The sequence below is a fragment of the Mesoplodon densirostris genome, chromosome 2, assembly GCF_025265405.1.
Source record: "Mesoplodon densirostris isolate mMesDen1 chromosome 2, mMesDen1 primary haplotype, whole genome shotgun sequence".
Lineage (NCBI taxonomy): Eukaryota > Metazoa > Chordata > Mammalia > Artiodactyla > Ziphiidae > Mesoplodon > Mesoplodon densirostris.
The window spans coordinates 115,753,269-115,781,187 of NC_082662.1; the positions used below are offsets into that span (position 1 = coordinate 115,753,269).

At 46.6% G+C, this 27,919-nt stretch overlaps 2 protein-coding genes across 6 annotated transcripts in view; one reads left to right on the forward strand and one right to left on the reverse strand.

Annotated features, from left to right (window-relative positions):
* The first annotated feature begins 1,405 nt into the window (after nt 1-1,405).
* MSTO1 (misato mitochondrial distribution and morphology regulator 1) lies at nt 1,406-5,944 on the forward strand. Of its 2 annotated transcripts, XM_060090709.1 has the most exons (14): nt 1,406-1,524; nt 1,635-1,770; nt 2,274-2,343; nt 2,439-2,514; nt 2,993-3,047; nt 3,134-3,272; nt 3,439-3,556; nt 3,634-3,768; nt 3,876-4,028; nt 4,327-4,458; nt 4,532-4,716; nt 4,945-5,049; nt 5,139-5,251; nt 5,550-5,944. In XM_060090709.1, exons 1-14 carry the CDS (start codon nt 1,441-1,443, stop codon nt 5,762-5,764), a joined length of 1,716 nt encoding a protein of 571 aa, XP_059946692.1. In that variant the 5' UTR covers nt 1,406-1,440; the 3' UTR covers nt 5,765-5,944. The 2 variants fall into 2 exon arrangements, with proteins under 2 accessions (XP_059946692.1, XP_059946693.1); XM_060090710.1 differs by lacking the exon at nt 4,327-4,458.
* Nucleotides 5,433-27,919, reverse strand: part of GON4L (gon-4 like) — a 93,546-nt gene continuing 71,059 nt past the window's right edge. For all 4 annotated transcript variants that reach the window (XM_060090707.1, XM_060090706.1, XM_060090708.1 and 1 more), the window contains 13 exons: nt 23,524-23,640; nt 19,718-21,421; nt 18,620-18,875; nt 17,820-18,004; nt 16,725-16,922; nt 15,339-15,482; nt 10,687-10,830; nt 10,466-10,585; nt 9,173-9,286; nt 8,400-8,610; nt 6,937-7,564; nt 6,750-6,852; nt 5,433-6,343 (listed from right to left, as the gene is read on the reverse strand). In XM_060090707.1, coding sequence (XP_059946690.1) covers nt 6,146-6,343; nt 6,750-6,852; nt 6,937-7,564; nt 8,400-8,610; nt 9,173-9,286; nt 10,466-10,585; nt 10,687-10,830; nt 15,339-15,482; nt 16,725-16,922; nt 17,820-18,004; nt 18,620-18,875; nt 19,718-21,421; nt 23,524-23,640 — 4,122 coding nt within the window. In that variant the 3' untranslated portion in view covers nt 5,433-6,145. The remainder of the gene's footprint in view (nt 6,344-6,749; nt 6,853-6,936; nt 7,565-8,399; nt 8,611-9,172; nt 9,287-10,465; nt 10,586-10,686; nt 10,831-15,338; nt 15,483-16,724; nt 16,923-17,819; nt 18,005-18,619; nt 18,876-19,717; nt 21,422-23,523; nt 23,641-27,919) is intronic.

Below are 27,919 nucleotides of genomic sequence, written 5' to 3' on the forward strand. Positions count from 1 at the left end.
AAAGTTGCGAGTCAAAAAAAGATACACTGTGCAAACACCAAAAGAAAGCTGGTTCATCTATATTACTATCAAAGTAGATATTAAGGTAAAATAGCATTATTTGAGAAAAAGAGATATAATTTATAATGGTGGAAGTTTCAATCCATCAGGAAAATAAAACTGTAAAGTAGTATGCAGTAATAACATAGCCTAAGAAAATAAAAACTGACAAAATTACAAGGAGATAGACAATCATAGCGGAAGAGTTAATATACTTCAGTGGGAGAAGATATTTTCAACACAAGTAACTGACAAAGGGCTTGTATTCAGAATAAAGAACTTACTCCTACAAATGGATGAGATGACCCCAAAAAATGGGCAAGAGACTTGAACATGCACTTCACAGAAGTGGCTATTCTAATGGTGATAAACATAAAAAGGTGCTCTTAATCTCACTAATAATCAGGAAAACTAAAACCAATGATATGGACTAAAAATTTTTAATGTTGACAAGGTTATGGAACATCACCTGAAAACACTCCTACACTGGTGGTGAAATTGTAAATTGGTAAATTTAGAAAAGTTTGGTGTTATTTACCGTATTCAAACATACCCATCCTTATGATCCAACAATTACACTCCTAGGTATATACACAACAGAAATGTGTGCATGTCCACATGCACAAGAATGTTAACTGTAGCACCTAATAGCCCCAAACTGGAAACAATTCCAAAGTCTATTATCAGCAGATTAGATCATTTGAGGTATATTTCTACAATGGCATTCTGAAGCAATGAAAATGAACTATAAGTATATGCAAGAACAGGGAAGAAGTTAACAATATTGAGCAAAAGGCAGACGCAAAAGAATATGTACTCTGATTGACTTACATTATATACATAGATAGACAGAGCGAGCCAGTCCACAGGGTTAGAAGTCAGGAAGGCTGTGAGTTTTGGACAGGAAGGAGAGGACACATGTGAGGCTTTAGGGTAGCGTCTAGTTTTCTGGCAAGGTTTTATTTTTTGCCTGAGTCGCTATTAGCCAGCAGAAGTATCCTGTGAAAAAGGACACAACAGCTGCAAGAGCCGTCAGGAGTATGTAGGAGAATCTTTACTGAGCCGCGCCAGGAAACCCACGGGGGAGGCAAAGAACCCAGCGCCAAGAACGCTTCAGCATGTCGCTTGAGCCCTGGTGCCCACAACTTCCGGCCTGCGCCACTGCGCCCCGCCCCTCGACAACAACGACTGATAAGCAAGACTGTTCCACGCCAGGAAGAGGCGGGGTATGAGGAGCGGTGTCATTAAAGCCCAACGAATCGTTTATCCTATGGGAAAGGATGTGTTTATGGGCCAATAGGACGCCGGGAATGAGGCCCCACCCACAAGTCTGCTGAGCCAATCGGCAAGGAGCAGCGAGTGGGCAGGCTGTGGCTGTGCTACCCAGAGGAGCCGCGCAGCATGGCTGGCGGGGTCCGGGAGGTGCTCACTTTGCAGTTGGGACATTTTGCGGGTTTCGTGGGAGCGCACTGGTGGAACCAGCAGGTAAGGTCTCTGGGCGGCTGCCTCAGCTGAACCTTCCCGGATCTCCAGTCCTTGCTTCCGGCCTGTTCCTCTCACCACCCGAGTCCAGTCCTTCCTCTGTGCCTCCCCAGGATGCTGCGCTGTGCAGGCCGACCGATGCCAAAGAACCGCCGGGAGAGCTGTGCCCCGACGTCCTGTACCGGACCGGCCGGACGTTACACGGCCAAGAGACTTACACGCCGAGACTTATACTCATGGATCTGAAGGGTTAGGTGGTGGCTGGAGTCAGCCAATTTCCAGTGTTCCCCTTCGCGTGTGGAGTCTCTAGCATCCGTTCGCGTCAAGTTCCTTGACCCCGACTATACTAGGCTGAAGGAACAGAGATGAGGAGCCATAGGGAGAGCTAACCACAGTATGCCAACACCTGAGGGGATGCAAGAAAGCAAAATTTTATTCCGTTCAAGAGCTATCTCTGGAATGGGCTACTTGTCCCTAGACACAGTGAGATGTTGAACTGTGGCGCTCCCGTAGAACCACTGGGTGTGGTCTTTGCCCAGGTCCCAAAGCTAAGGACTAAGCTGGGAAATGAAGGATGGAATCTGCATTCTCCTAGGCAAGGGTTTTTTTCAACCCATGTCTAATCAAGAAAGCTTGGAGGGGCCAAGTGCTGGAGTGATGATGACAGCAGGTTGTCATGTGATCAGAGGAAGGTTAGCTGAACGATGGGAGGGACAGGGCTTTACGTAACATTGTCTGTTATTTCTCTACAGGTAGTCTGAGCTCCCTAAAACAAGAAGGTGGACTCTACAGGGACAAACAGCTAGATGCTGCAATAGCATGGTACTTGTGATGTTTGGAGAGGAATTGGGAAGGAACATAGGAAGCTGGAGAACTCAGGGAAACTGACACGATGATCAATCTCCAATTTCTTTCAGGCAAGGGAAGCTCACCACACACAAAGAGGAAATCTATCCCAAGAACCCTTATCTCCAGGACCTCCTGACTGCAGAGGTGAGGGCCTCTGCCCTGAACTTTTTTTTTTTTGGCGGTACGCGGGCCTCTCGCTGCTGTGGCCTCTCCCGTTGCCGAACACAGGCTCCGGACGCACAGGCCCAGCGGCCATGGCTCACGGGCCCAAGCTGCTCCGCGGCATGTGGAATCTTCCCGAACCGGGGCACGAACCCGTATCCCCTGCATCGGCAAGCGGATTCTCAACCACTGCGCCACCAGGGAAGCCCTGCCCTGAACTTTTAAGCCCAGTGCTACAACCAGAGTGCCTCCACTGGGGCAGAGAAAAAGAGAACTTTAGCCATCTTAAATGCCCTAGAATGGTATTTTAAGGAAAAGCACTTTTTTCTCCTACTAAAGGACTGTGAGTACGTGAACAGAAAGGAGGTTGTAGGGTGTGGCCAGCAAAATCAGGGAGGATAAATCAACTTTTGCGTCTAGACGGCCTGGACCTAAATGTAGATTTTCTCATCCCGCCCAGGGAGTGCTGAATAGTGATGGTATCTGGAGGGTCAAATCCATTCCCAATGGCAAAGGTGAGACTTCTCCAGATACTGCAAAATGGGGAATGGGGCAGAGCAGGAACATGGAGAAAGGTACGTTTCCTCTGCTTTTTCTTCAGGTCCCCCACCATTCACCACCGCTACAACTCCAAAACCAGTTATCCCCACAGAGGGCAGCATCAGAGTCTGGTCAGACTTTCTCAGAGTCCATCTCCATCCCCGGAGCATCTGTATGATTCAGAAGTACAACCATGATGGGTATGGAGGGCCCCAGAGGCTGTGAGGCAAGAAACTGGGTCCCCACTAATGTTGGATGAGGCTCTTGAGGCCATCTTCCCTGCCTTCCTCCAATACAAGAGCTCTTGGGCGGAGGGATGGAAGTGGGGAAGTCCTGTAAATCCTGGACTGTGTTTATGCATGGCAGGGAAGTAGGTCGCCTGGAGGCTTTTGGCCAAGGGGAGAGTGTCCTGAAGGAACCCAAGTACCTGGAAGAGCTGGAGGACAGGCTGCACTTCTACATGGAGGAGTGCGACTACCTGCAGGTAGCTGCGTGGCATGGCGGGCACTTGGGGAGAAACTCCCCTCATCCTGCTGACTTTCACCATCCACCTCTCTCCAGGGCTTCCAGATCCTGTGTGACCTGCACAATGGCTTCTCTGGGGTAGGCGCCAAGGCCGCAGAGTTGCTACAAGACGAGTATTCAGGGCGGGGAATAATAACCTGGGGCCTGCTCCCTGGTCCGTACCACCTCGGGGTGAGTAGTTCTTGTGGGGAGAAACGGTCATAGGGTAAGGAGGGAGAAATGAGGATAGCCCAGTGAGAAAGTTGGTTAAAACAAACTACTCTCATTTCTTTTACCAGGAGCCCCAGAAAAACATCTACCGTCTGTTAAACACAGCTTTCGGTCTGGTGCACCTGTCTGCTCACAGCTCTCTGGTCTGCCCCTTATCCTTGGGTGGGAGCCTGGGGCTGCAACCTGAGCCACCTGTCAACTTCCCTCACCTGCAATATGATGTAAGGCTCGATGCTCTTGTTCTGACTGCAGCTAGCGACAGGACAGTGCGCACGCGCACGCGCACACGCTCGCCGAGTCAGCCTTTATCTGCTACTGGCTCTATTCTTGAAGCCTCAGCTTGAACTCGGCTCTGATGTGGCCTCTTAGATGACATTGTCCTATGCTTATCCAGCCCTGGGCCAGACACACGCCTGCTTTGTCCCAAAGCATGCGGGCCTCTCTGCCATTACTATTCTGCCTCCACACTCTTTTCCACACCCAGAAGGCCAAGTGCTCTTCTCTGTATCCTCTTTACAGGCCGCTCTGCCCTTCCACTGTGGCGCCATCCTGGCTACAGCCCTGGACACAGTCACTGTTCCTTATCGCCTATGCTCCTCACCAGTTTCCATGGTTCATCTGGCTGATACGCTGAACTTCTCTGGGAAAAAGGTATTAAGCTTTGTGAGGAGATGGGTCAGAGCTGAGAAAAAGCTCTATAACTTGATTTCTTCCTTATCTTTAGGTGGTCACAGCAGGAGCAACCATCCCCTTCCCCTTAGTTCCAAGCCAGTCCCTCCCTGATACGCTGATGCAGCTTGGAGAGGCCACCCCATGGACCCCACTGTCTGCGTGTGGGGACCCTTCTGGAACGTGCTGCTTTGCCCAGTCCGTGGTGCTGAGGGGTCTAGACAGAGCATGCCACACCAGGTGAGGGCTGGTGGTCCTTAGGAGCCCCTGTCAGACTTTTGTTTCACATCCTTTTCTCATACCTCTGGGTGTTCTAACGGCACTGCCCTGCTCTCCTTCCCTCTGGCCCACTTAAAAGAAAACAAAGGCTGTGAGCATCCCGATCCAGCTGATGGCCTGAGAACCTAAGTCCTAGTTTCTCATTCATGCTGCCACAGATTAAAGGTGGTTTTGGCTTTGTTCTGGCAGTCAGCTCACCCCAGGGACACCCCTGCCCTCCCCCCTCCACGCGTGCACCACCGGGGAAGAAGTCTTGGCCCAGTATTTGCAGCGGCAGCAGCCTAGAGTCAGGAGGTCAGTATAACACTTGCTCCTGCTCTCCTCCCAGACCTCCGACCTCCCCTGACTTCTTCTCATTCAGCTGCTGTCCTCTTGCCCCACAGCTCTTCTCATCTGCTGCTGACTCCCTGTAAGGTGGTTCCTCCTTACCCCTACCTCTTCTCCTCAAGCCTCAGCCAGCAGGGTTTGGTTCTGGATGGTCCCCCAACAGGGGCAGGTATGTAGGAGGTGAAGAAAACCAAGAGGTTTTCAAGCATGGGAGAGTTTTGCTATACCCCTTCCTGGATAAAGGTACTTTGGAAATTCCCAGTTTAACACTCCTTTATTAACTCTATGGCTCCTGAGAGAAGTGTTCTTCCTCTGGAGTGCTGGTATACAAAGGGGAGAGGACACAAAACTTACTGAGTTTACTATATAATCAAGTCTACCAGAAGCCCAGACTTCCCAGTGTGTGCAACAGACCAAGGGTAGAACAGTGTTCCACTCACAGGGCTCCCGTTTCCCTCCCTCTGCAGCGGTGGAGAGCATCCCAGTGCTCGGGGCCCTCTGCTCCTCCTCATCCTTGAACCGGACCCTGGGAGATTTGGCCAAAGATCTCGCCAGACTCGACCTGCGGCGCTGGGCCAGCTTCATGGACGCTGGAGTGGAACAGGATGACCTAGAGGAGACGCTGCAGGAGCTACGCAGCCTGGCCCAGTGCTACCAGAGTGGCGACAGCCTCATGGACTAAAGCTCCAAGAAAAGGAAAGAGCTAGTTTACAATAAAAACTGCTGGATGCAGGAGCTCAGTGTCTTGGGACTGGCTACACCAACATACGCATTTATTACATTTAGAAACACTGTGATCAGATCACACAACAATAAATATGTACCACCAGACAAAAAAGAAAAGAAAAAAGCACACAGAAAAGGAATTGCGCTGCACTCTCCCTCAATGTTCTTTACAACGTAGATTTCTAAGGTCTTCATAAAAGACACACAGGATGGCAGGGCCATCCAACCCCCAGCCTGCCACTGTCCTTGTCCCTAGCCCCCTGCTCTGCCAGCTCCTCACACTGAGCTCAAGGGTTTTACAAGCAAAGTACAGCCACCCTTCCCCCGATCAGGGTGCCTATTGGGTTCGATCCTGTGCAGATGACACCCTCAAGCTCCCAGGGTCCCACTCATCCAGCTCTTCCTCAGACAGAAGGTCCCCGTGGTCAGACAGCTGGTCTGTATTGCTGGTACTGGTCGCATCGTCCTCATCCTCGGAGCTGGCCTCGCAGGCTGTGTGGAAGAGCTGCATGAGTTCTCGAAAACGATGGGAAACCTAGGAGGAGGGGAGGCGGCTTGCATTCACCTTTCTTAAGTTAGTAACATTTTAACATTTACTAAGCACTATATACTAACTTGAACAATCTTGTTTGTTCTACACAGTAAGGCAGTGAGGGCTGTGCCCTCCTTATAGATAAGGAAACTCCAGTTAAAAGGCTAAACATTTTGCCCAAAGTCACATTCCTTCTAAAAACAAAACTAGAGTGCAATCCCTGGGGCTTCTACCTCAAAATTCAATGCCCTCTCTCTTCTAGAGCCACGACTAACCACGCTGACAAATCAAGGTCTTCCTCAGGGCAGACCTTTATAATCACTAATCACCTCTTAGTTGGCCAACCTGTCCTCTTCCTTTCCTTGGTTCCTCTGGAGCTTGAAGCTCTAGCAGGGTTTCCCCTACTTACCTCAGTAGGGGTCTTATTTCCCAGCTGCTGGGAGATGATGCTAAAAGTCTGTGGCTGTGCTCCTTGCTCCTGGCACATGGTCAGAATCACGCGGTCAGCTTCCCTGGAATCCACATAAGACAATTAATCTAAATCAGTAACATGGGTGTGTTCCATGAACTTTCTAAACACATCCATCCCCACCTACCTTGTCCACAGGACAACCTTTTCCCCCGTGGAGCTGACCTTGCTGTTGTTGGCACACACTGTAGCTTCCGTGGCCTTCGTCTGCGGCTCCCCCACTGGACCCTTGCCCTGTATTCCACTGTCTTTAGCCAAACCTCCTCTAGGGACTTTGGGAGAAATCTCTGAGGTGTCAGTTCCTGATGAAGAAGATTCATGGACAGGAGACACCCCATCCGCTGTCACCCCAGCTCTACTGGAAGGCAGCCAGCTCTCCTGAGTATCTGGTTTCCCAGATACCTGTCTCCCTGCTAAGTCTCCGGTCCTTGAGGAAACAGGACTCGGGAAGGAAGCAGGGGGTTCAACGTTTCCGGGCAATTTCTCAGTTTCTGAAGCATTCCAGACCAGCATGGAAGCCTGTGACTCACGCCCTGGCTTATGGCCCTCGCCCTCATCCTGAAGTCTGGGGGATGCCCTGGGGCAGGAGAGAACCTCAGGCCCAGCCTGGTTACTCCTAACAGCACACAGCACAGTTCCAGTTTTGGAGGGAAGCTGAGGAGTCTCTGGTGAGCAGGGCGGTGGGCCATCGAGGAGGAGCTGGTCTGTAAAAGTCACTTCTTGAGGAGACAGTGAAGTGCTCCCTGCTGCCAATCCTGTTTAGGAGGAAAATAAGGATTTAAGGGTATGGACAGGCCCACAATGCATCTAAGGACACAAATCACCATGGGGTCACTCTGGCAAGCTACCGTGATAAAGTTCTAAGGTCCAAGAGTGAGGTGAGGGTGGGGGCTAGGGTCGCTTATATAAAGATACGAAGTCCGAATGCCAAAGCTGAGAATGGCTGAGGCTTTAGAATGCAGACCATAGAGGATCTGGAGACAAGGGGAAGGAATGGGAACACAAGAAGAAAATGCTGGGACTTCCTGGTGGCGCAGTGGTTAAGAATCCACCCGCCAATGCAGGGGACACAGGTTCGAGCCCTGGCCCAGGAAGATCCCACATGCCGCAGAGAAACTAAGCCCGTGAGCCACAACTACTGAGCCTGTGCTCTAGAGCCCACGAGCCACAACTACTGAAGCCCGTGCGCCTACAGCCCGTGCTCTGCAACAAGAGAAGCCACCGCAATGAGAAGCCTGCGCACCGTAAGGAAGAGTAGCCCCACTAGCATAACTAGAGAAAGCCCATGCACAGCAACAAAAACCCAACGCAACCAAAAATAAATAAATAAATTTATATTTTTTTTAAAAAAGAAAATGCTGGATTGTGTTGATTTGTAGCACTCTTATTTCTGCAAGAGGATTGAGGCCACAGGAAAGAAAATTAAGGCTGGACAGTAAGGATTTCCTACTGGTTTATTAGTAAAAGAGGTGGTAGCCCATCCCTGAAAAAACTAATGTTATCCAGGCTCAAAGATGTTCTTGCTTGAAGTATGTGAGAATGAGACAGAAATAAAGGGAGAAAGGCTGGGCTGGCAGCTGGATCACTCACCTGGAACAGGCATCTCTCCCTTTCTGGTACTCCTGCCAGTCCTGCTCTGGGTTGCCTCAGTGCTTTCTCGCTCCTCTGGGGCTTCCTCCTCCATCACATCCTTGCCCTGCCCAGCTTCCTTAGCACCAGGCACGGGACTGGCCTCTCCGTGGGGGCTGCCGCCCACCAACTCATGGGGTTCCTTGCTCTTGTAGGATTTGCTGTCACAGACCTGCAGGGATGGCCTTCTGGGTCAAGGGTCTCCTGACCTCTTCTGTCTTAGGAGCCGACCGAAGGAAGAAACCCTGCCATGATGCTCAGCAAGTCAACCAACATGCATGCCTGCTCCAACTATTTTCAATGGCCCAAAAAAGAGTGCTGGATTCTACCAATCCTCTAACCAAGGACTGTATTTCTGCTGCCGACCAACCCTACTTTAGAGAACCAGCATTACCTTTAGGCTATTTTCCTCACACAGGTTTGTTTCGTTAAAAAAAAAAAATCTAAGAGGGAAATATATGAACTGGTTGATTCTTCCCTATTCCAAAAGCTTCACCTACAAGATTCTCTTTAAAAAGGAAAATCCATTATACATATATTTTTAAAGATTCTATTTATTTTGCATACACACACTAATGTGTATGTGTACGGCATATTACTTATCCACATGTAATCTTTTTAGGAATTCAATAAGGTACACATCTGTGGTAGCAAACAATACCCCCAAACAGCAAGGCAACCTGGGGGTTGCCCTAGGCAGCTCCGATACCCCTTGGTACCAGTTCCCTCCTCACCTTGCTGCTGCAGTGGCTACAACTTCTCCTCTTGCTCTTCTTCATCTTGGAGTCAGGACCTCCCTCATGGCAGGAGCAGGCACAGTCCTTGGCCCCATCTGGCCACTCAGCCTCCTAGGAGACACTTGGGCTTGGTTAACTGCCAAGCATTTTTGGTACCAATAGAGGGAGCTAAGTTGTGAGCCATCTGAACAATCCCGCCCCCTGAGGCCCTCCCCCACTTCCTTTCTCTTTCATTATACACCATCTCTTCACGTTGCCTGGGGAAATCAATGCCCAAACTCAATTAAAGCCTACTATGAATCCCTGAAGCAATCTGTAAATGACGCAAAGACTGACATATCCCAATTGCCCAGATGTTTCAAGAAATATTTAAGTGAAATATAATCTGAGGCAAAGTCACTGGAGAGCTCCCTCATGAGATACGATCTACTCACTCGTCTGTCTTTGTTTCTGTCTCCCTGTGCCTTGAGCTCCCCCCTCTCCTCCAATCCCCTTGAGAGAGGGCTCTGTACATATGGAAGGCTCACTCAATGATACTCTCTGTTCAACAAACCCAAGACGTAAGTACCATTATTATCCCCACTGACAATGAAGAAACTGAAACAAAGAGAGATTAAATAAATCGCTCAAGGTCATTCAGCTACTAAGAAGCAGTTTTCCCGAAGAAAGAGTACAAGACATGTAGTAAAGGGAAATGGACTAAAAAGGCTACTTCTTGAAGAGCAGTAGACAGCAGTGGGTACAAGCAGACTCTGGGGCCAGGCAACGTGGGCTCAGATCCTAGCACTGCCTCTGATTAACCATGAGACCCTGGCAATGGCCCCTCTCTGCAATTCAGTTTCCTGTTCTATAAAATGCAAACAAGAGCAATCTTTTCATAGGGTTATTGTGAGAGTTAACCGAGTGAATAGTCCATGTAAAATACAAGAGACACGTGATACTTTGGAACACAGCTCAGTATTAGCTGTTGTCATTATTATTAAAATGAGGAATCCTGGTTCTATTTTTTCGCAAGAACAGAAAGGAAGAAGACCCAACGACAAGAAAAATAGCTCTGAGCTAGAGAAACAGATCCTTCTAATGAGGCAATCATGGGTGGGACCTCTTCAGCAGCTGCACCGTTCTTCCCATGGGCTCTGCATGTCCACAGCAGCCTGACCTTTGGTTCCTGCTCCATGACTGCCTCAGATCACAGAGGCTTTTGCACTACCCTAAGCCAGAGGACCACTCAGACAGAAAACTCAAGGCTTGATGCATGAAAGATGGATAATCCCCAACAACCTGGTGTACCTTATCATGATTTTGGACCCCAATCTCTTTTCTTCTTTTGTTCTTTGAGGCTGTGGGTATCTTGGGAGGTTCCTCTTCCTCTTCCACATCAGGCAGTGCCACTTCTTCAAAGCCATCAAACTGGGGAGGAGTTGGTGCCACTCAACACAGACTCTGGGCAGATATCCCTCTACACATGGCCTTCCCCCTTCACAACCCTACAGCAGCCTCACAGCCTGTACCTCATACTCTTTCTCCTCAGTCCAATTGATCTCTTCAAAGTCACCCATACGGCTAGCTGCTGGGCGCAGATGGTCAAAGAAGATGGAGAACTCATCCTGTAGGTGGTCATGGCCTTTGAGGAGCTGCCACATCTGTGTCTTGAGCTGGGGAGAGTTGCAGAAGGAAAGATAAAGTCTCCAGAGCCTCTCTAGGCCACCATTCCAAATCAATCCCACATACTTCTGGGTTCTACTTTCCTAGTTAACTGGGAGACACACAGAAGCCTCTCTTTGATAGCTAAGAACTCTTAAACTTCTTCTCCCTCCTTACTTGCCTACAAAGCAGGGGTACAGGCAGACCTGGTTTTAGTGTCTTTGCTTTACTGCACCTCACAGATACTGTGTTTTTTACAAATTGAAGGTTCGTGGCAACGCTGTGTCGAGCAAATCTATCAGGACCATTTTTCCAACACCATTTGTTCATTTCATGTCTCAGTGTCACATTCTGGTAATTCTCACAGGATTTCAAAATTGTTCATTATTATTATATTTATTATGGCGATCTGTGATCACTGATCTTTGACATTACTACTGTAATTGTTTGGGGGCACCATGAACCACACCCATATGAGAAGTGAACTTAAAAGATAAAACACTGTATACGTTCTGACTACTCCATCGACCAACTGTTCCCCCATCTGTCTCCCTCTCCTTGGGACTCCCTATGCCCTGAGACAATTAGGCCAATTTCAGTTGAACACTTAGGCCCTACAAAGCCTCAGAGTGTTCAAGTGAAAGGTACAGTCGCACATCTCTCACTTTAAATCAAAAGCTAGAAATGGGGTTTCCCTGGTGGAGCAGTGGTGGAGAGTCCGCCTGCCGATGCAGGGGATGCAGGTTCGTGCCCCAGTCCGGGAGGATCCCACGTGCTGTGGAGCGGCTGGGCCCGTGAGCCATGGCCGCTGAGCCTGCACATCCGGAGCCTATGCTCCACAACAGGAGAGGCCACAACAGTGAGAGGCCCGCGTACCGCAAAAAAAAAAAAAAAAAAAAAAAAAAGTTAGAAATGATTAAGCTTAGTGAGGAAGGCATGTCTAAACTCGAGACAGGCCAAAAGCTAGGCCTCTTGTGCCAAACAGTTAGCCAAGCTGTGAAAGCAAAGGAAAAGTTTGTGAAGGAAATTAAAAGTGCTACTCCAGTGAACAGACAACTGATAAGAAAGTAAAGCAACCTTATTGCTGATATGGAGAAAGTTTTTGTAGTCTAAGATCAAACCAGAATATCAAACCAGTAACATTTCCTTAAGTCAAAGCCTAATCCAGAGCAAGGCCCTCTCTTCAGTTCTATGAAGGCTGAGAGAGGTGAGGAAACTGCAGAATAAAAGTCTGAAGGTAGAAGAGGTGGTTCATAAAGTTTAAGCAAAGAAGCCATCTCTACAACATAAAAGTGCAAGATGAAGAAGCAAGTGCTGATGTAGAGGATACAAGTTATCTGGAAGATCTAAGATAATTAATGAAGGTAGCTACACTAAACAACAGATTTTCAGTGTACAAAAAAGCCTTTTATTGGAAGAAGATGCCATCTAGGACTTTCATAGCTAGAGAGGAGAAGTCAATGCCTGGCTTCAAAGCTTCAAAGAACAGGTTGACTCTCTCTTGTCAGGGGCTAATGCAGCCGGTGACTTTAAGTTGAAGCCAATGCTCATTTACCATTCCAAAAATCCTAGGGTCCTTCCGCATTATGCTAAATCTACTCTGCCTCTGTTCTTTTAAATGGAACAACAGGGACTTCCCTGGTGGCGCAGTGGTTAAGAATATGCTTGACAATGCAGGGGACACGGGTTCGATCCCTGATCCAGGAAGATCCCACATGCCGCAGAGCAACTAAGCCCATGTGCCACAACTACTGAGCCTGCGCTTTAGAGACCGTGAGCCACAACTACTGAGCCCTCATGCCACAACCACTGAAGCCCACATGCCTAGAGCCCATGCTCTGCAACAAGACAAGACACCGCGATGAGAAGCCCACGCACCACAACGAAGAGTAGTCCCTGCTCGCCGCAACTAGAGAACGCCTGTGCACAGCAATGAAGACCAAATGCAGCCAAAAATAAATAAATTTTTTAAAAAATTATTAAATAAATATTTGGAACAACAAAGCCTGGATGAAAGCACATCTGTTGACAACATGGTTTACTGAACATTTTAAGCCCACTGTTGAAACCTACTGCTCAGGAAAGAGTCCTTTCAAAATATTACTGCTCAGTGACAATGTACCTGGTCACCCAAGAGCTCTGATGGAGATGTACAAAGAGATTAATGTTGTTTTCATGCCCACTAGCATAACATCCATTCTGTAGCCCATGGATCAACGAGTAATTTTGACTTCCAAGTCTCAGTACTTTAGAAATATATTTCATAAGTCTACAGCTGCCACAGATAGTGATTCCTCTGATGGATCTGGGCAAAGGAAATTGAAAAGCTTCTGGAAAAGATTCACCATTCCAGATGCCGTTAAGAACATTCGTGGTTCATGGGAAGAGGTAAAAATAGTCAACATTAACAGGCTTTTGGAAGATGTTGATTTCAACTCTCACAGATGACTTTGAGGGGTTCAAGACTTTAGTGGAGGAAGTAACTGCAGATGTGGCAGAAACAGCAAGAGAACTAGAAATAGAAGTAGAGCCTGAAGATGGGATTAAATTGCTGCAATCCCATGACAAAACCAGAACAGATAAGAAGGAGTTACTTCTTGCAGATGAACAAAGAAAGTGGTTTCCTGAAATGGAATCTACTCCTGGTGAAGATGTTGTGAAGATTGTTGAAATGGCAACAAAGGATTTAGAATATTACATAATAATACTACATAATATTACATAAACTTAGTTGATAAGGCAGTGGCAAGGTTTGAGAGGACTGACTCCAGTTTTGAAAGAAGTTCTACTGTAAGTAAAATGCTATCAAACAGCATTGCGGGCTATAGAGAAATCATTCATGAAAGGAAGGGCCAATCGATGGAGCAAACTTCCTTGTTGTTTGAAACTGCCACATCCACTCCAGCCTACAGCAACCACCACCTTGATCAGTCAGCACCATCGACACTGAGGCAAGACCCTCCAGCAGCAAGAAGATTACAAACTTGCTAAAGACTCAGATGATGACTAGCATTTTTTTAAAATTAATTTATTTATTTTTGGCTGCATTGGGTCTTGATTGCTGTGTGCGGGCTTTTTCTAGTTGCAGTGAGCGGGGCCTACTCTTCGTTGCAGAGCACGGGCTTCTCATTGTGGTGGCTTCTCTTGTTGTGGAGCACGGGCTCTAGGTGTGCGGGCTTCAGTAGTTGTGGCACGCAGGCTCAGCAGTTGTGGCTCGCGGGCTTAGCTGCTCCGCGGCATGTGGGATCTTCCTGGACCAGGGCTCGAACCCATGTCCCCTGCATTGGCAGGCGGATTCTTAACCACTGTGCCACCAGGGAAGCCTAGCATTTTTTTTTAATTGAAGTACAGTGGATTTACAGATGGTGAGCATTTTTTACTTAACGTGTGTAAATTTTTTAGAGCATAATGCTATTGCATACTTAATAGACTAAGGTATAGTGTTAACATAACTCTCACATACACTGTGTAACCAAAAACTTCATGTGACTCACTTTATTGCAATATTCACTCTATTGCGGTGGTCTGGGACTGAACCTGCAATATCTCCAAGGTATGCCTGTATATTTTTTTATCGAAGTATAGATGATTTACAATGTTGTGTTAGTTTCAGGTGTACAGTACAGTGATTCAGTTTACACACACACACACACACATTCTTTATCAGATTCTTTTCTCTTAGAGGTTATTACAAAATATTGAGTATAGTTCCCTAGGCTATACAGTAGGTCCTTGTTGGTTATCTATTTTATACAGTGTGTATATGTTAATCCCAAACTCCTAATTTATCCCTCCCCCACCCCCTTTTCCCCTTTAGTAACCGTAAGTTTGTTTTCTATGTCTGTGGATCTATTTCTGTTTTGTAAATAAGTTCATCTGTACCTTTTTTTTTTTTTTTTAAGATTCCACATATAAGCGGCATCACATGATACTTGTCTTCATCTGTCTGGCTTACTTCACTTAGTATGATAATCTCTAGTTGCATCCACGTTGCTGCAAATGGCATTATTTCATTCTTTCTTATAGCTGAGTAATATTCCATGGTATATATATACCACACCTTCTTTATCCATTCCTCTGTCCATGGACATTTAGGTTGCTTCCATGTCTTGGCTAGGTATGCCTGTATTATTAACAGGTTTGATTCCCAGTGACACTACTCTCTATCCCTGCCTTACTGATCTCCAGCTCAGGCACTAACTCAAGGCAGAGCAAGGAAGCAACCCAATCCTCCCCACACCCGCCACCCAGACCATCACTTCCTTCCTCGAACTTCCCTTCCAGGGCACTTACGGCACCTGTAAGCCTGTGAGGAGCAGTCAGGCTTTGGTTTCAGGTGGCAACCACCCCACCCCAGTGCTTTATGCTTTAGGTAAGCCTAAAAATTCCTTGCCTTCTTCATCCCCTCCACGAAGTCCACTGCTCAGAAGCAAGAGAATATGGAATAGGTTAGGGAAGGGAGAATGAAGGGCCTAAAGCCCAGGTGACAATGGAAAGGAAGCAGGACAGGAAAGAATACCTCAGTGATTTCCTGGGGCAAGCAGTCTGCACAGCTCTGGAGGACCTTGATAATCTTTTGGTGGTGTGAGGGGTTCTCTGCAAAGCAAATTTCCAGCTGCCGAAGAAACTTGCGACTCTTCTCGAAAGCCTGCTGCTCCTCAAACTACAAGAGTGGAAAGAGGGCAAAAGAGGAGTCATCTATACAGTGTGAGCAGGACTTGAGGGTTCTAAGCATAAGAAGCAAGAAAAATATGCTAGGGGCATGGGGAATAACAAGGCTTTGGTTTACAACTGTGAGATCATTTTTTTTTCTTTTTGGCCGCGCTGCGCAACTTGTGGGATCTTAGTTCCCCAGTGAGGGACTGAACCCGGGCCCTGGCAGTGAAAGTGCCGAATCCTAACCACTGAACCACCAGGGAATTCCCTGTGAGATCTTTTTTTTTTTCAAGACTCTAGCATCTATCCACCTTGGGTCACTGGGGTCTACCAACCCAAGAAAACTAAGATGTAAATGAAAGATTCAAGAGTTATACATCTCAAGTTGCTTACTGTTTCATGGATCGTGAGATCAGACACATTTCACGGTTAACAAAGAATTTTCACATATATACTCATTTGATCCGCATAATAATACAAGAAAGGAAGATTATGTATAATCATACCATTACCATTTAACTGCTTTAAGACTCTCAAAATAATCTCATTATATCCTTTATTCCTGTGTTTATCCATCTTGACAGACACCCAGAACTAGTGGGATATTCCTCATGTTCAGACACTTATTCTCCAACATTTCAAATGTCACCTTACCTTACAGGCCTTCCCAGACCACCGTGTATAAAACTGCAACATTCTCACTATAAAGCATTATATATATTTTACTGTTTATATATACACTATCATTTTTATTTTATATATATATATATATATATATATATATACATATTTACAATATATATGTCTTACTGTTTATCACCTAACTTGCCCCATGAGAACATAAGCTCCATGAGAACATAAGCTCCATGAGGGCAAGGATTTTAGTCTTTTATAATTACTATATCCCTAGTACCTAGAACTTTGCCTGACAAATAGTAGGTACTCAGTAAATATTTGTTGAATGAATGCCTGTTTCACAACAGTGAGAAGCAAAGTGCATACGATTTACCTAAGGTCTCCACTGGAAACAAAGGAAAACCCCCCTCATTTTGCATGTAAAGAAAATGAGAGAACACAGGTTGGGAAGATCATCCCTTGAAAAGAAGAAGGCTCTTATGACCTTGGGCTAGAGGAAGGCTATCTGACTGGAAGCAGTCAGGAGACTGGAACGCTGCTGATCAACACTATTCAATCCCAGTCTTGCTCTGACCCAAGAATCCTCGTGTGCTGTCTTTGCCCCTCTACTTACTAATCCACAGGCCAGGGCTTGCTCAGGCAATAGGAAAGCAGCAAAGTCCTTCAAGAGCTGAGGCCAGTCCTGGAGCAGGATTTGCAGGCTCTTGTAGAGATCCACAGCTGTCTGCCTCTGAGTATTTGACTCAAATTCATAGATGACCTGAAGGAAGTCCTCATATTTGCCAGGGATATGCTGCAGGGCTTCTCGGACCTATACAGGAGGACTTTCAATCATCAATACCCTTCCTTTGGGCCCCAACAAGAAACAATGGGACAGAGGGAGGAGGAGGAGTTACTGTTAGAGAGCTCTAGAATTATCCTTCAGAGGCTACTCCTCTGACAGGTCCTAAGATCTGACTGTTAATGGAAGACACAGGCCCATGAGCTAGGCACAGCTCTTTTTCTGGCAGTGGGGGATGGAAAAACCTTCATTTTCCAGGGACCAGAGCCCTACCCACAATACCAGGTAAGCTTTTCTCTAGCTCACACCCCTAACCTCTCCTTCCTGGTTTCAGCTCGATACTGAGATATATAAGGAGTACTTGGTATGTATATATTTCAGCACGATACCATCTGAGGGTAAATAACACATAAATTAGGAATGTTAGTAAAATATTAGGAGACAAGAAAAACCATGACTATCACTGCTAGTACTCCACTTTGCTGGGGGTATAAAGGAACCAGGTGGTTACCAAAAGAATGAGATAGGGACCACTGCCACCAATAGGTTGGTTCATGACTCTAAAGATCACTGAGGCCCACTTTCTGGCCAGTGTACCAAATGTCTTTCTTTCCAAGACAAGGGCTCAGTAAAGGTCCTTATTAGCCTGTCCTCTCACTGATGATGGTAGAAATCACCTTTCCCCATTTCTGGGCAAGAGAGGGGTAATATGCTAAGGCAGTAATAATAAATCTGCTTAGGACTGAAGTCGGTGTCCTTGTAGTTCTCTCACACAGTTCTTTTGGTAATTCCAGGAAAACAAAGCCAGAGGCATAGAAGGCTGTTGTGCAGCCTGAAAAGCACACTTCATTTTAAAAACACCTCCCCTGAAATAGAAGCAGTCTCACTGAAAGCAACTGGCAGGAACAGGAAGCAGCATTTGCCTACCCTGGTCAGATAAGCCTGAGCAAAGGCCAAATCCTTCTGCTCCCTGAGTGGATCTCGCTCGAGGATGTCCTCATCATACAGCAACAGCAGCTTGGAGGTGTCCTTGCTGGCCCGGGCCCGACTGCCCCGCTTGTTGCGAACTCGATGATTGCTCCGGCCCTTTCCAGCAGCTTTGATGTTCTCTCCTTAAGAGTACATGTGAAAACAACTGTCTGTCTGTCCCTGCAACCTCTACTCTCCCCATCCCACCGCCCCACCTAAATCCTATTCGATATTATGTAGTAACTTGGGAGAAAAGCTGTTGGAAAAATGTTATGAGAGGCACGTCTGTCCCCGTCAAGTCAGGCCTATGCAGAGTCGGCAGCATAACTGCATTAACTAGCATGATAATGAGATACCCGGCTACTGCATATTGAAAATGGAAGTCTAAAAAGAGTGACTATGGTCTGATGTTGGGCTCTCAAGAGACTATGTCTTGGTGAGGAATAAGCAGTGCTTTCGAAATGAACATAACTCTTGGCCTCATGCATGACAGATGAATTAAGAACCAGTATAAAAACTTGCATGAACTGAGTACAAATCTAGCAGCTGATGAAAGTCAAATTTAAATTTTCTGAGCGTCCCTTCTCTGCAATGGCACCAGGTTAAACATCTGTCTGGGGGAAGGGTGACTGACAGGGGGGATCCAGAGGATTTCCTCTGAAAACTAGCACCTGTTTTATAAGCTAGCCATTCTGCACATGTCCCTGAGACAATGAGGCCACCTGAGACCCACCCCCATTCAGGCCTGTCCAACTCACCTGGTGGGGACTTGCTGGTCTCCACTTCTGGAGCAGTCTTGGGGGAGGCAAAGGTGGCAGGAGGCTTCTCAGCAGGGTCTCCAATGGCTTCGTCTGTCATTTCATCCTCTTTCTGCAGGTTTTCCATTCCTTCTGCTTCTTCTTCCTCTTCTTCCTCAGGTTCAGAGTTCTCTTCCTGGGAGTTCTCTTCCTCAGACTCACCCTCCTGACTCATGCGCCTTTCAGATGCAAGCCAAGTCAGTTTCTCCATTGTTTCCTGCAAAACACCCCAAAGAGTGTCCAAGAGAGCTATAGTGGCTCACGAAGTGCTGACTGTACAGACTTTTTCAGGAGAAAACTGAGGTTAATTAACTGACTGGGGGGTGGGAAGCAGATTTTTTGGGGGGGTTGGGGGGTTTTTTTTTGCTTTTTTTTTCTAACCACGCTGCACAGCTTGCGAGATCTTAGTTCCCCGACCAGGGATCGAACCCAGGCCCCAGCAGTGAAAGTACCAAGTCCTAACCCCTGGACCACCAGGGAATTCCCAAGCAGTTGTGTTTTGAAAGGTCGAGCCTGAAGATAATTTTCTTTTGCCAGGGTCCATACTTATGATTTTATTTTATTTTTTTTTTTTTTTTTTTTTTTTTTTTTATTTTTTTTTTTGCGGTATGCGGGCCTCTCACTGTTGTGGCCTCTCCCGTTGCGGAGCACAGGCTCCGGATGCGCAGGCCCAGCGGCCATGGCCCACGGGCCCAGCCGCTCCGCGGCATATGGGATCCTCCCAGACCGGGGCACGAACCCGTATCCCCTGCATCGGCAGGCGGACTCTCAACCACTGCGCCACCAGGGAGGCCCTATGATTTTATTTTTAGGTCATTTAAATCGTGCTCAAATGATTCAATTTAACGTTTAAATGAGTTTAAGTCAAATGTAATAAGTAACATTTCACTCTTTCCCTCTCCTCTCACCTCAAGCCCCAAATTATGTCCCGTGATACCTTAAAAAGTCAAAAATGATTTTAGGACTATCTGTAGTGCAAAAAGCAAGCAGGTGGCCTATCAATAAATTAAACCTATTACTGAGTCCACAAAATATTGGAGAACAGTCCCCAACTCTCACCTGGAGTTCCGGGACAGAGAGCACTGATTCCTCAGAAGCTGATGACATCTCATCTTCCTCATCTTGGGTAAGGTCGTCAAAGTCCTCTTCTTCCTCTTCCTCTGGCCCATCCTTCTCTCCTCCAGTTTCTGGCCCAGCTGGGGTCCCCACTGACTGACCATCAACACTGCATAAGTCTTCGGGCTTCCCTGAGGGGCTGCTAAGCGCCATTTCAGGGTCAGTGGAGGTTGAAGCATTCCTTGGGGACCCCTTGCTCACATCTCCTGAGTTTCCTTCATCAGCAGGCTCTTGAGAAGCCGAAGGGGTCTTAGCTGGTTGACTCCTCTCCTCCTCCTGTTGTAGGACCGTCTGTTTCTTCACCTCTCTAGGCCCGCTTGACTCCTCACTTGTGAAACCAGCATCCAATTCCACAGAGTGTTCTTCTTTGATTTCATCACAGCTGTCCTGCTCTGGGGATCCACCAGAGATGTCCTCCCCGGGGTCCTTAGGTTCCATCTTAATGATTTCCTCTAAATCCTCAGGAGAAGTGTTTAGAGATTCTTGGAAGCCCTGAGGCAGTGGTTCTGCAGCCTGCCTCCCCTCCTCTGTTTTCACAAGAGTCCAGCCATAGGCACTGCTCTCTGACAACTGTTCCTGGCACACTCTGTCTGCTGGTGGAGGCCCTGGGCTGTGCTCCTCTTTGGGGAAGACAGCAGCACAGAGAGGAGATAGTTCCTGAGGTTCTAATTTGGGTTCTAGGCCTTGAAAGGCGTTTTTCCCCTCAGCCAAAGGACAACCTATGTCCACACTCACTTGGGCTTTATCTTCAGGGGTAGATGGTACAGAAAGATTCACAGAATTGCCAGAAACAATTAAGGGTGGGATGGAGGAGGCCACAAGGGGCTGGTTCAACGGACAGGGGAAGGAAGTAGGGTTAACCAAGAGGGTAGTGATGGGAATGGTCTGAGGACTCTGCGCCACAGTTGCACTGACAGGCTGGATCATGTTGCAGCCACTGCCAAGGCTCACAACCTTCACGGTGGTGGCAGGAACAGTGAAGATAACAGGCGCAGGGTGGATGAGGGGGGCAGGCTTCAGACAGAGAGAGGGCTTGGCCCCCTTTCTCTTTGAGGTTCTCCGTTTCACACATGGCTTTCGAAACTTAGAAGGAGCAAGTGAGGGCAGCATTACCTTGGGCACAGGGGCAGAGGAGAGCAGGGTCTGGGGCTCAGGCTGAGGGAAGCTGGTCCTGGCCTCAGGGGGTGTAGTAGGCAGCACTGTTGGAGACTCAAAACTATCACCCCCAGGGACCCCCAGTGGAGGGCCACCTGGCACTGTCTGTAAGACAGTAGCTGGCTGGATCACGTGAGGAATCGGGACCACCATTTTGCTCGGAGGGGCTTCTGACTGAGTTGACCTAGCTGCTGTTTTCCCAGAGCTGGAGCTAGGCTGGAGAGAGGGGCTGGGTCTGATGAGGAGGGGCTTCAGGACCGATGACCGCTTCTGTCTCCAGGCCTTCCTAGAAAAACGGTTGGCAACTGGCTTCAGCTTCAGGACTACACCCTTAGGCAGTAGCAATGGGTACCGAGTTTCGCTCCCCAGTTCCGAGCTGCCTTTTCCTAGGCCTGGGTCTGAGTTGATCTCAGTGGTTCCGGTCACATTTCCTACCTCTCTGGCATCATCAGTTATGCGCTGCAGTTCCTCCTGAATGGATGGCAGACTGGCCTATTGGGAACAAGAACACTTGGATCTAGCACATGCCAGAATTTGGTAAAAATAATTGGGCTTTCTAGCCCAGAGATAAACCCATGTACATATGGTCACCTTATCTTTCACAAAGGAGGCAAGAATATACAATGGAGAAAAGACAGCCTCTTCAATATGTGGTGCTGGGTAAACTGGACAGCTATATGTAAAAGAATGAAATTAGAACACTCCCTAACACCATACACAAAAATAAACTCAAGATGGATCAAAGACCTAAATGTAAGGCCAGACACTGTAAAACTCTTAGAGGAAAACATAGGCAGAACACTCTATGACATAAACCACAAGATCCTTTTTGACCCACCTCCTAGAGAAATGGAAATAAAAACAAAAATAAACAAATGGGACCTAATGAAACTTAAAAGCTTTTGCACAGCAAAGGAAACCATAAACAAGACGAAAAGACTACCCTCAGAAAGGGAGAAAATATTGGCAAATGAAGCAACTGACAAAGGATTAATCTCCAAAATATACAAGCAGCTAATGCAGCTCAATATCAAAAAAACAAAAAACCCAATCCAAAAATGGGCAGAAGACCTAAACAGACATTTCTCCAAAGAAGACATACAGATGGCCAAGAAACACATGAAAGGATGCTCAACATCACTAATCATTAGAGAAATGCAGATCAAAACTACAATGAGGTATCACCTCACACCGGTCAGAACGGCCAGCATCAAAAAATCTACAAACAGGGCTTCCCTGGTGGTGCAGTGGTTGAGAGTCCACCTGCCGATGCAGGGGACACGGGTTCGCGCCCCAGTCCAGGAAGATCCCACATGCTGCGGAACGGCTGGGCCAGTGAGCCATGGCCACTGAGCCTGCATGTCTGGAGCCTGTGCTCTGCAACGGGAGAGGCCACACCAGTGAGAGGCCCGCATACCGCAAAAAAAAAAAAAAAAAATCTACAAACAATAAATGCTGGAAAGGGTGTAGAGAAAAGGGAACCCTCCTGCCCTGCTGGTGGGAATGTAAACTGATACAGCCACTATGGAGAACGGTATGGAGGTTCCTTAAAAAACTAAAAAGAGAACTATGATATGACCCAGCAATCCCACTACTGGGCATATACCCTGAGAAAACCATAATTCAAAAAGATACATGTACCACAATGTTCACTGCAGCACTATTTACAATAGCCAGGACATGGAAGCAACCTAAATGTCCATCAACAGATGTATGGATAAAGAACATGTGGCACATATATACACTGGATTATTACTCAGCCATAAAAAGGAACGAAACTGAGTTATTTGTAATGAGGTGGACGGACCTAGAGTCTGTCATACAGAGTGAGGTAAGTCAGAAAGAGAAAAACAAATACCGTATGCTAATGCACATATATGGAATCTAAAAAACAGTAATGATGAACCTAGTAGCAGGGCAGAAATAAAGATGCAGACATAGAGAAAAGACTTGAGGACACAGGGCAGGAAGGGGAAGCTGGGACTAAGTGAGAGAGTAGCATCGACGTATACACACGACCAAATGTAAAATGGACGGCTAGTGGGAAGCTGCTGCATAGCACAGGGAGATCAGCTCGGTGCTGTGTGACCACCTAGAGGGGTGGGAGAGGGAGGGTGGGAGGGAGGCTCAAGTGGAAGGGGATATGGGGATATATGTATACATACAGCTGATTCACTTTGTTGTACAGCAGAAACTAACACACCATTGTAAAGCAATTACACTCCAATAAACATATTAAAAATAATAATAATTGGGCTTTCTAGATGTTAGGTACCTTTCCAGGACAGTCTCTAGACATCTTTTTAAGAAGGATTTTTCTGCATGATATCAGATATTTCTAAAAAGACCACATTCCAATTATATACTCCAGAAACTCTCCTCTGAATTTCCTTTAAGAAACTAGCATTTTAACCACTATTTTTAAAAGGTTATAGAATCAGGTGGAGAAGTGGGAGAGGAAGGGTAACTGAAGAAGATTTCTTACGTCCTAGTTCTACAACTAAAGCATCAGAGGTGTAAAGTAGCCTTTGACATTTCTGCCGGGTTTCTACTGACCTTCTACTTCAGACACACTTTGAGGAGGAGGGCTGTACCTTTAACCAGAATGGAAGCCGGTGTTCTTCCCTCTCTACAGGTGGCTTCCACTGATGTGGCTGGATCTCTTCACAGCACTTCATTAAGATGGGCAGCTGTCTGGTCTTCCTATAAAACTGAGCATGAAGAAATTAAGCATGAGTCACATTCCTTCCAGAAACACTGCCCTTTGTCAGGGTAGGGAGTGCGGTGGGCAGCAGTTTGAGACAGACACACACATATCCATATACACGTATCCATGAACAGCATATGCTGACTGCTTCTGCATTTCAAATTAAGCTAATCTCTAATTAATAAATATTTTATCATTACTCAATATCTTCTAACGTGCTCCATTCTGGTCACCAGGAAGGGAAAAGTTCAGGTCACAGAAAAGGAAGCACATGGTCAGTCATCTTATCTAAAATTTGCTCCTGCTCAGCAGCCGCAGTGAGAGTGCCTTATTAATCCTTATCCTGGCCCATGGAAGCTTCCTTTTAAGCAAATAATGGTGCAAAGGACATTAGAAGGGAAGGAAAGAAGAACAGCAAGACTGAGACAGTTCAGTTTTAAGAGTGAATGAAGAGGGGAATTGAACTTACACTGACAATAAGCGCCAGACACTGTGCTACAAGCTGAGCATACAAATAAGGAAGCAACCCCTGCTCTCAAGGAGCTTACAGACCAGTGGGAGAGACAGTCAAGTAGAAACCAATAATGACATTCTGTGTAAGAAAGTACAAAGATGTGCACAAAAAATGACACACAACTCAAACTTGAAAATGAAAGATCTTTCTGGAGCAGGTGCAACTACAGAAAAATCTTAAAGAAACAGAGTTTGCTAAATGAAGCAGGGGAGGGCAGAATATAATTCATTTTCAAAATCATGAATGTGTTTAAGGAACCACAAAGAGATCGGTCTGGCTACAACTAAAGGAATGCAAAGAGACTTCAGAAGACAAGTCAGAGGTAGGCAGGAGAGGCCTTCTGTGCCATGTCAAGCAGTCTCAACTCTACGCTGAAGGATTAGACAGAGGTGGCTATGGCAGCAATCTGAAGAATGGAATAAATGGAGCCAGAATTAGAGACGCCAGTTATAAAACTACTGCATTAACGCAGGTGTAACTTAATTCAGGTGCCTGAGCCAAGGCAGTGGGCAACAGAGTAGGAAATGGAGTAAGAAAACTGAAGACTTGGTGACAGACAGACAGACGGGAGTGATCAAGCAGAAGGAGTTGAGTGTAACTCCTAGGTTTATGGACTGAGAAAAGGGCTACACAGTAATGTTATACACAGAGAACATATCCAAGCAGAGGTAAGTTGGGTGGAGGGGAGTCAGCTGGTGGTGGTGGTGCCAGTGCCAACAACTGGAGGGCGCAGAGGGAGACACAGTTCAGTCTGAGGCATCAGTGAGGCAACTTAGCTAAGAATTCCTTTAAACAGGTGACTTCACTGAGCCGGAGCTCAGGAGAGAAACCCGGACCAAAGACACAGATTTGAAAATCATGAAGAGACAGACACCACCAAAAATCAGCAATCTGGATGAGACCACACACTGCAAATTTACTGTGGAACACTGACATTTAAGGGTAGAGCAGGGGAAGAAGAGTTCACGAAAGAGCAGCCTGACGTAGAAGTCCTGGTATCACAGGAGATAAGAGTATAGGAGTCTGAAGAAGGAATGTGTGAACTCCATTATCAAAGTATCAACGTAACTGCAAAGTTAAATAGGATAAGAGCAGAAAAGTATCCACTGGATAGCGAATCAGGAAATAATTCGAGATGTTTGTGGAGATAATATCCACACTCTCATAGGTTAAAGAGTTAAAGCGGGGGGGGCTTCCTTGGTGGCGCAGTGGTTGAGAATCCGCCTGCCAATGCAGGGGACACGGGTTTAAGCCCTGGTCCAGGAAGATCCCACATGCCACGGATCAACTAAGCCCGTGTGCCACAACTACTGAGCCTGTGCTCTGGAGCCCTCAAGCCACAACTACTGAGCCCACGTGCTGTACCTACTGAAGCCCTCGTGCCTACAGCCCATGCTCCACAGCGAGAGAAGCCACCGCAGTGAGAAGCCCGCACGCTGCAACGAAGAGTAGACCCTGCTCACCACAACTAGAGAAAGCCCGTGCACAGCAACAAAGACCCAGCACAGCCAAAAATAAATAAATAAAATAAATAAATTTATTTTTAAAAAAAAGTTAAGGGGGTACTTCCCTGGTGGTGCAGTGGTTAAGAATCCGCCTGCCAATGCAGGGGACATGGGTTTGATCCCTGGCCCAGGAAGATCTCACATACCGCGGAGCAACTAAGCCCGTGTGCCACAACTACTAAGCCTGCACTCCAGAGCCCATGAGCCACAACTACTGAGCCCACGTGCCTAGAGCCCGTGCTCCACAACAAAGACAAGCCACCACAATGAGAAGCATGCTCACCGCAAGGAAGAGTAGCCCCCACTCGCCACAACGAACACCCAATGCAGCCAAAAATAAATAAATAAATAAATTTATTAAAAAACAAAAAGAGTTAAGGGGTAACTTACTGTTAAGACAGGCAGATTAAACACATCTATTTGGGTTTGTTCCCTCTTGAATCCCCATGAAAACAACAGAAAGGAAATTTTTAAAGGTAAAAGCCTAAAAGGAGAGACAGAATGAGAGAAAAAATAAAAGCAACAAAATTCTCGGGACTTCCCTGGTGGCACAGTGGTTAGAAATCCGACTACCGGGCTTCCCTGGTGGCACAGTGATTAAGAATCCACCTGCCAGTGCAGAGGACAGGGGTTCGAGCCCTGGTCCAGGAAGATCCCACATGCCACAGAGTAACTAAGCCTGTGCACAACTATTGAGCCTGTGCTCTAAAGCCTGCGAGCCACAACTACTGAGCCCACACGCCTAGAGCCCGTGCTCCGCAACAAGAGAAGCCACCGCAATGAAAAGCCTGCGCACCGCAACAAAGACCCAACTCAGCCAAAAATAAGTAAATAAAATAAATAAATTTAAAAAAGAAAAGAAAGAAAGAAATCCAACCAGAAATGCAGGGGACACGGGTTCGAGCCCTGGTCCAGGAAGATCCCACATGTTGCAGAGCAACTAAGCCCGTGCGCCACAACTACTGAGCCTGCACTCTAGAGTCTGCCAGCCACAACTACTGAGCCTGCGTGCCACAACTACTGAAGCCCACGCACCTAGAGCCCATGCTCTGCAACAAAAGAAGCCACTGCAATGAGAAGGCTGTGCACCACAACAAAGAGTAGGTCCTGCTCACTGCAACTAGAGAAAGCCCGCGTGCAGCAATGAAGACTCAGTGCAGCCAAAAATAAATAAATTTATTAAAAAAAATTTTTTTTTCAAAGCTAAAAAGCAGATGGAGGAGTGGCAAGTCACATAGAAGAATGAAGAAAACCAAATCCCATGTGGAGAAAAGTTATGGGTCAACTAAATTTATGTCAAAGACTGGCAAAAGGATAAGACACCAGATACCTCCAGAAGCGAAGGAATTAAAAACAGGTCGAGATGAGGAGGACAGGTTTTAAATCTGCTGAAGAGGCAGTTAGACCCCGAATCCCCTCTCTTGTTTGATGTAGCCCAATGACAGCTTCTCCCCCTACCCTGGCAGAAAGAAGCCAGGGTTGTGGAAAAGATGCTCTCTGAACTGAGGCTGTCAGGCATATGAGGGCAGGCGTACTATGCTGATCAAGTATAGAAGAGAAAACTCCAGCCTCTTTCCTCTCCTGCTTTCCCACATTCCCTCTGTCATTTGCTATTAAAGAATATTCAATGAACAACAATAAAAATAGCTATTAGACATCTTAAATATGATAGAAAAAATAAAGAACTCAAGTCAGCAGAACAGTTAGAAGAAAAAGCTGAAGTAGTATCTCCAAAAGTACAACAAAAAGACAGAGCGATGGGAAAAAAGAAGAAAAACAAGATGAGAAGATGAGCCTGAGAGGTCTAACATCTGACCACTGAGCACCATAGGAGAGAACAGACCAAAAGAAGGGAAGGAAACCATCAATATGTAACTCAAGTACATTTCCCAATACTGAAACCTATGAGTTTCCAAAGTAAAGTTTATCAAGTACCTTGCATAATTAATGAAACTAGACACATACTCAGGCATATTATCATGAAATTTCAAAACACTAGAGAAAAAGGAAAAATCCTACATACTGCCAGAGGGAGAGGAAAAACAGGTGTAACATAAAGGTTCAAGAGTCAAAAGGGCATCAAATTTCTAAAGAGCCAGCACTAGAAACTAGAAGAAAATGGAGCCCTTAAAATGTTCTGATAAAAGTGATTTTTCAGCCTAGAATGTTAGACCCACTGAAGTGGGAGAATAGAGACATATTTCAAACTTTTGATTTTGAATAATTATAGATTCATAGACAGGTCTCATGTACACCTGTTACAT